A 12,611-nucleotide genomic window follows, 5' to 3' on the forward strand; every position below is an offset into this window, starting at 1 on the left:
TCGGACTGCTCCAGCTCCAGCGCCTCCCGTTTGGCATCTCTTCCTCAGCGGCTATTTTTCAGCGCTATTTAGCTCAACTCACCGCCTCCATTCCCGGTTGTGCTAACTACCTTGATGATATTATTGTGACCGGCGTAGATCATCAAGAACATCTCCATAATCTGCGCCTCCTTCTCACGAAGTTGAAAGACAATGGCCTACGAGCGAATCTCGCTAAATGCACTTTCTTTCAGCCGCAAGTTCACTACCTGGGACACATCCTCGATAAAAACGGCATTCAACCTAGTGAACGGAATGTCTCGGCGATTGTAAACATGCCTGTACCACAGAACATCAAGCAGCTCCAATCCTTCCTAGGCAAAGCGAACTATTATAACAAGTTCATTCCCCGCTTCGCTTCAGTTGCAGCTCCATTAAACGACTTACGCAAAAAAGGTGTTAAATTTCAGTGGTCTCCGCAATGCCAACAGGCCTGGCAAACGATCAACAAAGCCCTTGTTCAAGCTGTTAAACTCACTCATTTTCAGCCTGGCAAGCTCATCACGCTAGCTACTAACGCATCAGATTACGGCGTCGGCGCCGTTCTCTCCCAGAAGGATCGTCACGGACAAGAACGCCCCATCGCCTTTGCTTCAGAGACACTTAATGAGCATCAACTTCGGTGCTCCCAGATAGAAAAAGAAGCTTTAGCAATCATCTTTGGTATTCACCGTTTCAATGAATATCTCTATGGCAACCATTTCCTGATCATTACTGATCACAAGCCTCTAGTACACTTATTCCATCCTGGTAATAAGATCCCTGAGCATTCCCTCAGAAAGCTTCAAAGATGGTCCATGTTCCTTTCTGATTATTCCGATCAGATCGCCTATCGTGCTACATCCCAGCATTGTAATGCTGATGCCCTCTCTCACTTACCAGTCGGTCCTGATACCGCCTTCGATTCTCAAGAATCCGAATGTCTTCAGTTAGACATAGAACTCGAAGACACCGTATCCACCTTTCCTATTGACGCTACCTGCATTGCTAAAGCTACGGATAAGGACAGTACACTTGCTACGGTACGTACTTACATCCGCAATGGTTGGCCCCTTCAGAACAAACTTCCTGCCCACCTTGCGCCTTATCATCGTATTCAGCATCGTCTTAAGACTCGTGCCGGAGTTATACTCCTCAAAACCGGCACCACCTTCCGAGTGGTTATCCCACCTAGTCTACAGACACAAGTTCTCGACTTGTTACACCAAATGGAAATTCTAAGTTCCCATGGAGGGAAATAGATTCTTTTCCACCAATAGAGCATATCAAAAATCAGATCAAAAATTAGATGGATGGCTTTTCCGACGTTTGCTCTATTAACCAGCGTTTCGTCTTAGGTCTGACACTAGACTCTTCAGAGTGGGATGTGTCAGACCCTACCCACTGACGCTGGGGTGTATGCAGGTGAACTTATCAGAAGCTTATTTATGAAGCACAGTCTGATAACTGCATACGGGAGATAAAACTCCTCAGTGGAATTAATGCCCGCCTAGCAATTCCAAATGGAAATTCTAAGTTCCCATGGAGGGAAATAGATTCTTTTCCACCAATAGAGCATATCAAAAATCAGATCAAAAATTAGATGGATGGCTTTTCCGGCGTTTGCTCTATTAACCAGCGTTTCGTCTTAGGTCTGACACTAGACTCTTCAGAGTGGGATGTGTCAGACCCTACCCACTGACGCTGGGGTGTATGCAGGTGAACTTATCAGAAGCTTATTTATGAAGCACAGTCTGATAACTGCATACGGGAGATAAAACTCCTCAGTGGAATTAATGCCCGCCTAGCAATTCCAAATGGAAATTCTAAGTTCCCATGGAGGGAAATAGATTCTTTTCCACCAATAGAGCATATCAAAAATCAGATCAAAAATTAGATGGATGGCTTTTCTGGCGTTTGCTCTATTAACCAGCGTTTCGTCTTAGGTCTGACACTAGACTCTTCAGAGTGGGATGTGTCAGACCCTACCCACTGACGCTGGGGTGTATGCAGGTGAACCAATCAATCAATCAATCAATCAATCAATCAATCAAGTTATTTCATTCCCACCCTCATGGGGTGGGCGGGCCATCAGCTCAACGAGGAGCTCTTCGGCCATCGGTAAGGAAGAATGTGCGAGAAAATTTTCCGCAGTGGAGTATGTATCGTACATACAATGTCAAAAAGAGTTGTGGAAGGGGCGCGGAGGTACCCGAACCAACAAGGCGGAACCCAGGGAGGACCCGCACGGCCCCCGCCCAGGCAGATCCCAGAAACACCAGAGACGAGAAACTATATGAAGTATGCTAGGGAGCTCGGGCGCGCATTACAGAAAAGAAAAAGATTACAAAGAAAAGACAAAAATATTCACAAATGTTGAGGAGGAATTGTGAGGGGGTGCGAAAAGTAGGCATAAGTAGAAGGACAAGGGTAATATTGAAGAAGAAGGTAGTACAGATTAGTTGTGAGATTAGTAACGGAAGTGGCCAAGAGGCGTAGGAGTTCTAGGATTGATAGTGGCGGAAGGGTAAACTGCGACTGGGGAACTGGGGGAGGGGGAGATGACGGCGGTGGGATGGGTGGCGACGGGGGTGAAGGAGAAGGAGGAGGCGTGTAGCGAAGAGATCCAGTAAGCCGTGGGGGGGAGCGAGAGCGCTCCACCCGATGAAGACGTCCTCGAAAGCGGATGCCGGTTGTAAGAAGACGGTCCACATCAGCAGGGGAGGCGAGACGAAGGCGCACCATAAAGGTCGGACCATCAGCGTTGAGAATGCGAAAGACCCGGCGGACAGGAATGCCCTCCTGTTGTAGCTCATGAAGGATATCCTGGTCCAAAACGTCTGGAGCAATCCCACGGACGACACAGCTCGGTGGAACAGTCGGTGGAGGAGTTGAAGCAGAATGGTCGGCAGGGCCTTGAGAGGCAAGCTGAACTGGGAGAGTGTCATCCAAGTGAGTTGCAGGTGACGATTGAATAGTAGTAGTGGTTGTAGGGCAGGTGATCGGGGTGGTGGACATAATAGGGGAAGGATGACTGAACGTAACGGTGGAGAGAGAAGTAGACGGAAGGCAGGAAGGGACAGAAGAAGGAGAAACGGAAGTCGTGACGGTAGTGGCGGTAGTGGTGACGGGAGGAGTGGTGGACACAGGAGAGCAAACAGTGGGAGGGGGAGGCTGCGCTAGGGAGGGAAACTTACGGACGAGATCAGGATCGGAGGCGATTTGCTCTAGAATATGGGCCGGAGTATGGAGAACGGTATGGTAAGAATCAAAGATGTTCATAGTGCGTTTGTTGAGGGCGTTCAGCACATAACCAGGGTGAGGAGCAAACGCAACGATGTCCGGAGAAGGCTGGCCCGAGGAAGCATCTTGAAGGCGCAGTATCACTGTAGCGGGAAATTGGCCATCATCATGCAGCCAACGGCGAATTTGAGACGGAGTAAACTGAGTGTCCACATTTTTAACTAAACAGGAGAAAGACTCCATAATGAGGAAAGGCGACAGCCAACGAGGCGTCTGCCCATGAGATTGTTCTTGGGCCGACTGAGCCGCAGCAAGAAGGAGCGCCACCCAGCCGAAAAAATATGTGGACAGGTGTAGTAGGAGATGGATGCAGGTGAACTTATCAGAAGCTTATTTATGAAGCACAGTCTGATAACTGCATACGGGAGATAAAACTCCTCAGTGGAATTAATGCCCGCCTAGCAATTCCAAATGGAAATTCTAAGTTCCCATGGAGGGAAATAGACGAAACGCTGGTTAATAGAGCAAACGCCGGAAAAGCCATCCATCTAATTTTTGATCTGATTTTTGATATGCTCTATTGGTGGAAAAGAATCTATTTCCCTCCATGGGAACTTAGAATTTCCATTTGGAATTGCTAGGCGGGCATTAATTCCACTGAGGAGTTTTATCTCCCGTATGCAGTTATCAGACTGTGCTTCATAAATAAGCTTCTGATAAGTTCACCTGCATACACCCCAGCGTCAGTGGGTAGGGTCTGACACATCCCACTCTGAAGAGTCTAGTGTCAGACCTAAGACGAAACGCTGGTTAATAGAGCAAACGCCGGAAAAGCCATCCATCTAATTTTTGATCTGACTTTTGATATGCTCTATTGGTGGAAAAGAATCTATTTCCCTCCATGGGAACTTAGAATTTCCATTTGGAATTGCTAGGCGGGCATTAATTCCACTGAGGAGTTTTATCTCCCGTATGCAGTTATCAGACTGTGCTTCATAAATAAGCTTCTGATAAGTTCACCTGCATACACCCCAGCGTCAGTGGGTAGGGTCTGACACATCCCACTCTGAAGAGTCTAGTGTCAGACCTAAGACGAAACGCTGGTTAATAGAGCAAACACCGGAAAAGCCATCCATCTAATTTTTGATCTGATTGTTACACCAAAGTCATTGGGGTATATCCCGCACTAAGCAACTGGCACGTCAACACTGCTACTGGCCTGGTATTGATGCCGCCATCGAAAAGCTCATCCGCCATGATCGAGCTTCATGGCCTCCTGCTACTTCTCCATGGGAACGAGTTCACATCGATTTCGCAGGTCCTTTCCTCAATTCAATGTGGCTCATCGTCATAGATTCTCTATCGAACTTTCCCTATGTAGTGGATATGCATTCGACTACTACTACAGAAGCTACCATTCGTGCTCTTCAGAAAATATTTACAACTGAAGTCTTACCTCAAGTCCTAATTTCTGACAATGGACCGCAATTTACAGCTACTGCTTTTAAGAACTTCTGTACATAGAATGGCATTCGCCATATTCTAGCACCGCCTTTTCACCCTCAATCTAATGGTGAAGCTGAACGCTTTGTACAAACTTTTAAGAAAAGTATGAAAAAAGCTGTCTCTTCAGGCTTAACTAAAGACCAAGCATTGTTACAACTCTTAAGCAACTACAGAACTCTGCCCGGCGCTGATAATGTCACTCCCGCACAAAAGCTCCATCGACGACCTCACAGAACTTTACTTTCTCTGTTGCAGCCTCTTCCGGCCCAGCCTAAGACCTCGCCAACAAAGTTCACCGTCAACGACAGGGTCTACATAAGGACATTCAAGTCAAACCCGCTCTGGTTACCTGGTGTCATCCGCAGATCTTTGGGCCATCGTCTCTACGAGATTCGGACTGCTGAGAAACGCATTTGCTGCCACCAGGACCAGATACGCCTGCGCTACCGTCCATATCCGGCTATTGATTCTCTTGTTAAGCCAGATAAATCTATTGCTGAACGAGCTTTAGACCATTTAATAACCATGGATTCCATTCAGGATGATGCAGCGCCACTCCGCCCAGTCACAGCTCCGGACAATACAACAGAGACGTCAGAAGCTCCTGCCCAGCATCGTAGCCGCCACCAGTGCCACCGCTGCTTCACGCCGTATCGGCGTATTTAGGAGGGGAGGGTGTTGTATGTCCTCCGCTCTCTTCGCTCAGCGCCAGACAGCCGCACGCACGCACGCAAGCGTAGATCATTCGAGACTCGACGCGCAGTCTTCAGTGCGCGTGTCTGTTACGTCGTGTGCAGTATATAAGGAGCTCCCTGTCTTTCACTCATGAGGATTCTCCCCAGTGTCCTGCTCCAGAATACACTGAACGTCGAACACGGAGGCTACTCCTCTTAAAAATGTGTCTCGACCAGGTGGACGGAATTCTGGTAGTATGAGGTTTCACCTCAGGTCACTACTCCACTTTCCCGTTCCTTCATCCATGTCGAGCCCCGATGTTGTATGCCACACATCCCCAAGCTCACTCAAGCTCCGACACACACATTAGATTCTCTAATTGTGAACATAGCTTTCATTTAGTACAAGCCTATGAACTCAGACACTTCAAGTTAGAAGGAACTCTCTTAGTTAATCTATGCTAGTGCAAATGATAGTTTTCAACTATCACAAACTATATCTTTCCCAAGAACTATCTTTTCAAGATAACACTGAGTGTAAATACATTCAGAGTGTACATAGTGTATAGAAACAGAAACTCTCTCAAGATTAATCATCTACTTGCTTCAAAACAATTTTATGTTTTATTCCTGTACATACTGTAGAATTCTGTGTGAAGCAAATAAATAAGTTGTGTTCTTGTAAACCTTATCTTGTTTACAACAATCAAGAACTAATTGCACAAGTAGTTACTTGTGGATCAAGCATGGCTTCTAGTCATCTTCAACTCCTTCACATGCGGGCAGCCAGTGATTTGGTATGTACAATTGTATGTAGGATCTTACAGACTGAAGGAAATGTTCAAAGTTGGCATGTGTCCCTCTTGATAGACAAATTGAGATTGTGATGAATGAACCATGGGATTCTATTAATTTTGAAATAGGAATAGGAAATTCCTTTTGAATCATTCTTCCATTTGAGGTGCTGAATGTAATAGATGAGAGGGTTATATGCTAATGCACTTCACTGCCCTTCACTTCAAGGGAAAGTAAAGTTCTAGCTTCACTTGAGTTTGAGCTTAATTTTCTAACAATTCTGATATGCACTCAACAGCAATTATTACTGGCTCAAAACATCAGTTATTGAAACACTACTATGATAGTAAGCATATCAATAATATCAGCATTTTCCAAGAATTTACATTAAATAGTTTGAAATTCTTCACATTGTTCCTCCTTCTTGAAGAATTTTGACAGTCATTCATCAACACCTTAGTAATTTCTTCCAAAGTATGACTAAATTTAACTACATTTCACTTGTCCATTTATCCACAGTCCTTTTTTATAATTACTGAACCTAGGATCTTTTATTTGTGCAATCTGTGAGGGATTATGCTTGATTTCAATGCTGATTTTATACTAATTTAATGAAAGTGTTTCTTCAAGTCTAAGAGAACCTTCCTCAATCCAAGTCAAAAATAATTTTTATCATTCACAACAAATCATTCTTGCTACAATTTAGCTGATATTTGAATTTCTTTTAATTTAAAGAAATTTATTGTGCAGCAATGAGTTGATTATGATGTTTTGTCTTTCACAGAGAAGAAACATAAATTATGCAATATTTACCTACCACCCTCCAAAGTGGTGATGAGCTGAGGAGGAGATGCGGGACCTGAGCCCACTTGGTTGAAAGCTCTGACGGTCACTTCATAGCGAGTGTATTGACGTAGGCCTGAGATACTGGACTCTAGACGGTGTCTACCCCTCACTGTACGGACTTGCTGCTGCCCATTTGGTACTTCCCGATAGCCTACTTGGTACCCCAGAATCTCACCATTAGAATAACTCAGTAGTGGAGGCTAAGGACATAGGAAATACATTGATTTGTTACCATCAAATAATAAAATACTGTTCACTTATCTGTAGAACTGGAAGAATTGACTGAAAATCAATACATAAATTCATGAGATTAATAAAATGAATACTTGGGTGTATTAAGAGCATTGTATTCTTTGAACTTTCCGCTATTAGCTCCACAAAATGTAATTCACTACATTGTCGCTAGACAGCACAGGTTCTCTGAAAAGATGACTTCATGCAATGCTGTTATTGCACCTTTGTCTTTACCACGTTAATATAAAAACACAGTTCTACTTCAGTTTTAGTCTTGAGCAGGATGGCAAAGAGTGAAGAAGAAATTGCTATTTGAAGAAAAAAATCATTGACTGCAATCAAAGCTTTAAAAATAAATAAACATAAAAAATGGAATGCTCAAGTTTAGAGAATAAATATTGCTGAAATTATCAAAATTGTGGTGAGAAGTATGTAATGTTTTCAGTATGGTTAACCAAGTCCAGCCCCGTGGTGTAGGGGGCAATGCGTCCGCCTGTCACCTGACGGCCCCGGGTTTAATTCCCGGCCGGGTCAGGGTTTTTAAATTGTATATGATTAATATCCCTAGCCTGGGAACCGGGTGTTTGTGTCATCCTTAACGTTCCTTTCCTCACATTCAACACTTTACACTTCTACCATTTACAAAATACATGCAGGTTCCTCACATATGGTGCAAGTAGGGGCAAAATATCTTTGAAGGTCGACGCCCCAAACAAAGAAAAAAAAAAAAATGTTGGCCAAACACCTTAATATTGAAACTAAACATATTTTTACTCTAAGATTTGATTCCTACAATCAGCATGACAGGAATTTTAAGAAATATGGTGCACTAGTAAAGAGAGTTGAAAATATAGAAATTCCTGTTCCTCTCTTATAAACTCAGACCATCCAGCGGCGTTTTTACTCTCTGAGACCTAAGCAGCTGTATGGAAGATGTGCGCATAGTTCTTGACCTTGCAAGGAGCGTGCATGTGTTTGACCTAGCATCAGTAGCCAGTCTGAATCTCAGCTGTTAATATAGTGAGACAGTTATCACTGCAACACTGTATTTTTGCACGTAAAAGTTTAAAAGTTATTTTAAATGAGTCGGCTCGACAGGTACGTGATGCATTTGTTCAGCAATTTCCTGGTGAAGTGCCACCTTCATGAGTACAGATTCATGTAAGTATAAATAAATTTGAAACTACTGGCTTAGTGCTCAATAGAAAACATGCGCGCATACGAATAGTTTTAATAGAGGAAAAGCTAGATGACACTGGTGCAAATCTTGAGTGGTCTCCAAATAAATCACTCCCAAAATTAGCACAACAAGTACGGGTTTTACACAGAGAGTTACAAAGCTGTTACACATCAAACCGTACAGGTTTACATGGGCCCATTGTTTAAAACCTGCTGATCCAGCCACAAGAGTGAGATATTATGAGTGGTATCGTGCATCATTGAATGTTTGTTTATTCGACCCACAGCTTGTGTTCTTTTTGGATGAGGCCTGGTTTCATCTTAATGGTCGTGTGAACAGTCGTAACTTTCGCTATTAGTGTGCAGAAAATCCTAATGGTGTTTCTGAAGTCCCTTATTATGACGGATGACACTTCCAGCATCGTTTAAAGGTAAAATTTCATGTAAGATTGTATACATGCTTAAAGCAGGGTGGGTGCATACGTCTTAAGTTTGCCTGAGGCAGCGGCTGTGGTGGAGAGTGCAAGCACTGTGCGCTCGGTCTGGGTTTATAAGAGAGACACTGCATATGGAAATGATGGAAGATTGTAGTGTGTCACCCAAATCATTAATGTTGCTGCTCTAATAAAGAATTGGCCCAAGGCTCTTTCTTACTGTTTTTTAAAACATCATGTGCTAAACATTAGAGAATTTGCATTCAATAATATTGCTCTATATACCACATGAAAAGCTTGGTGGTATCAAGTGCGCATAAATATACTGCTGTTTATCAGCCACTTATTTTCTGAACCACAGATTATCTTTTTTGATGTTGTGGAGACATTAATGATGTAATCTCAATTTTTTAAAATATAAAAAATTAAAAGTGAATGAATAAGAATGCATGCATGATACTGTGTGTTTCTCATATTTAAAATTTTATCAGACTAAATATTTATGTTATCAATTTACAAGGATCTAGTCATAAGTCATGGCAACTTTTTTCTCCCAAACAGGAGACAAAATGGAAAATCTAAGATATGCATTTGGAAATATAGGGCATGTGCTTATGCATAGTGCCTGAAGACAAATTCTGACTTCAGGAGATTCTCGTAGAAAAGTGACAGAACACAGGCCATTGCTAAACATTGTTTTATTATGGTATAGACAGCAAATACACAAGACTATGTACAAAGGACAGGTCTCCACTGGTTACAGACCTTCGAAATAATCACCCAAGGCTTCCACTGGGCGTTGCCTGTGGTGGGGGAGGCGCTGAATACTATTCGCTGCATGTGTATCGCTAATGTATGACACCTCTCTCCGAAATACTGTTACGGTGTCATCTTTGTTAGTAAACCGTTGTCCATGTAATGGCTTCTTGATTTTGGGGATTAGATCATAGTCACTTGGGCTCAGATCAGTCAGAGATCAGGCCGCGGAGAACTCCTATTTTAATATATGATCATTGCTCCTGCTTGTTCACTTACTGAGCTCGATGGCTGCAATCACTTAAGTGCGGCCAGTATCCAGTAATCGGGAGATAGTGGGTTCAAGCCCCACTGTCGGCAGCCCTGAAGATGGTTTTCCGTGGTTTCCCATTTTCACACCACGCAAATGCCGGGGCTGTACCTTAATTAAGGCCATGGCCGCTTCCTTCCAATTCCTAGGCCTTTCCTATCCCATCGTCACCATAAGACATATCTGTGTCGGTGCGATGTAAAGCAAATAGCGAAAAGCTTGTTTACTTCCATTTTGTGATGCTCTCACTCACACACTGAACTTGGGGGCATGCTTAGACCCGCACTGTTGTTTACATACCCCATCTAGTGGCATCATATGCAAGTATATACCATACGTTTCCAAAGGCATATCTTAGATTTTCCGTGTTGTCTTCTGTTCACGAGAAAAAAAAGTAGTTGCCATGACTTATGACTCAACCGATGTATAATTCATCTTTCATGTAGATAAAAACCCTATGGATATCTATAACAAATATTATACCTATAGCTTTAGTTGTTTCCGAGAAAAGTGAACCTGTGAGGAACTTTTACAAGACGATGTGCTCATGCTTTCTTTCTTGAGTGACTGTATCTAAACCAGGAGTCAATCCTAATAAAAATAAAAAAAGCCCTGATGTTTTGTCATGTCAGCCTGGTGGTTCAAGTCCTGTTTCACAGAAATTTCTGACCCCATTGCTCTTTGTCACTTCTTCCTCATGATCATTCAACCTCTCTTAAACTACTGCTCTCCAATTTGGACAGCCTCCCCCTCCAATACTAAGCAGTTAGACAGAGCAGTGTCCTTCTTTGCTGCAATTGTAAGGAACAGAAACCCCAAGCTCAGAAATCTGTCTACGCAGCAGGTATTAATGGCAATTAATATGTCACCGCTGCACATCAGGCGACAGGTAGCTGACCTGAGATTCCTTCATGGGATCTTAAATGGACATTACCGCTCGGAACATCTTGTCTCACTCTTCTCTCTCCGTGTTCCTTCCCACTCCACCAGAACCAAAGACCTTCTCCACATTCCCCACACTCAGCACTCAATACTTCAACGATCTTTCCTAATCCGCCTCCCAACACTCTTTAACAATATTAATAGGAGACAAGAGCTTGATCTAGCATCAAATAAAAGTGTATTCGAGAGGTGTGTAAATAGTATCTTAAAGATAAGTTGATGTGAAGGGATTATACCGCCATCTTGACCCACGACGACTTGGCTATGAACATGGACATTCTCATGGTTTTCGATTTGGACAGTTGTTATTAGTAGGCTGTGTACGTGATCTTGTTATATTTTGTTATGTTTCTTATGTTTTATTATGAAAGTTTACGTTTGTTAAATAGTCTGTTGACAGTGCAAGTGAAATTTGCTCAGTGGAGCTGTATCTTGTGCTTCGTGAATAAATAAATTAAAAAAACGTTTCACCATCAGAATGTTAGCTGGCAGGGTAGGAAAGGTGGTGTTAACTCTTAGCATGACGATTCCTCTCGGCCGTTATTCTTGTAGCAACTATAGATCATCATCAATTAGATTTAACTTAAGAGAAGATTTTTTAACATTTTTATTAATTGACATGTGAGTCTAGTTACCTTCCATCTCACCAAGAGAGACTCTGGGCTGGTTGCTTCTGTTGAGATATCTATTGGTGGTCCACTGGGAGCTGTCAGCATGTAAATCAGAGAACAAGATAAACATTTTCATATCTGACAAAATTAAGTAGGTTAGGCCAACATATATTTGAAATTTTGAACTTGATGAACTCTGTGTTAAGGTAATTGATAAAGTGTGTTACATTTGGATTAAAAGAAGAATAAAAAAGAGATTAGGACTATATATATTTAAATCCCACTGTAACATAAAAATGACAAAACATTAAAACCTTCAGAAACATATGATTGTCATACTTCAGAGATGATTACATAATACTGACAATTATAAGTACAAATGCTCTATTTATGTAATGTGATGTAGCATTTTAGGTATTAATAATTATTTTAGAAGCCAAAGTGAAATTCAAAAAACCTCAGGTTTTTCAGTTGGTCATCACTAGAGTCTGGAATTCCATGCACTATCAAATCTCAAAATATGCATGCATTCATGCACTATCATATAGCAAATCATGCAGAATAAACAGGAAAATATGCACTATCAAAATTCAGTTCCTTTTGAAACACTGTACAACAACTACCGTAATTTCTCCAAATTATCTTGATTTAACGTCATCCATTTATTTATCTATCTTAAACACAGAAAATATTCTTTCTGCGTCACAAGAATTGACAGGTGCATACTTAAATGAAGACATTTGGGACAGAGTGAGGTCAAATGTACGTCTTACATTTTCACCACAATGCATCTTATATAAGTTTGACAAATTCAAAGTCAGGATTTGAATGGATTACTTTATTCGACCTATCTCTAGCTGCCGCAGCAACTTCTGCTGGTGACGATTGCAGACACTTTTGAATGTCTTCAATAACTGGTAACGACTGCCTGCTCCGGTCTGAGAGTTCTGGGTGGGGAATTCCAGGATAACAACGGAGGAGGGTTCAGTGCAAAACCAAGGTTTGTAGTTACTATCTCATTAACGCGGCATCACAGAAGTGTGATACAAGTTTTGTTTTGTTT

The 12,611-nt window shown here is 42.3% G+C and overlaps 1 protein-coding gene across 1 annotated transcript in view; it reads right to left on the reverse strand.

Moving 5' to 3' along the window:
* Positions 1–12,611, reverse strand: part of LOC136872151 (cell adhesion molecule Dscam1) — a 476,843-nt gene that overhangs the window by 139,289 nt on the left and 324,943 nt on the right. The window contains exons 14-15 of the mRNA XM_067145993.2: positions 11,573–11,643; positions 7,054–7,282 (exon numbers count right to left, since the gene is read on the reverse strand). Of these exons, the coding sequence (XP_067002094.2) occupies positions 7,054–7,282; positions 11,573–11,643 (300 nt within the window). The remainder of the gene's footprint in view (positions 1–7,053; positions 7,283–11,572; positions 11,644–12,611) is intronic.

Source organism: Anabrus simplex, chromosome 4 (assembly GCF_040414725.1).
Source record: "Anabrus simplex isolate iqAnaSimp1 chromosome 4, ASM4041472v1, whole genome shotgun sequence".
Lineage (NCBI taxonomy): Eukaryota > Metazoa > Arthropoda > Insecta > Orthoptera > Tettigoniidae > Anabrus > Anabrus simplex.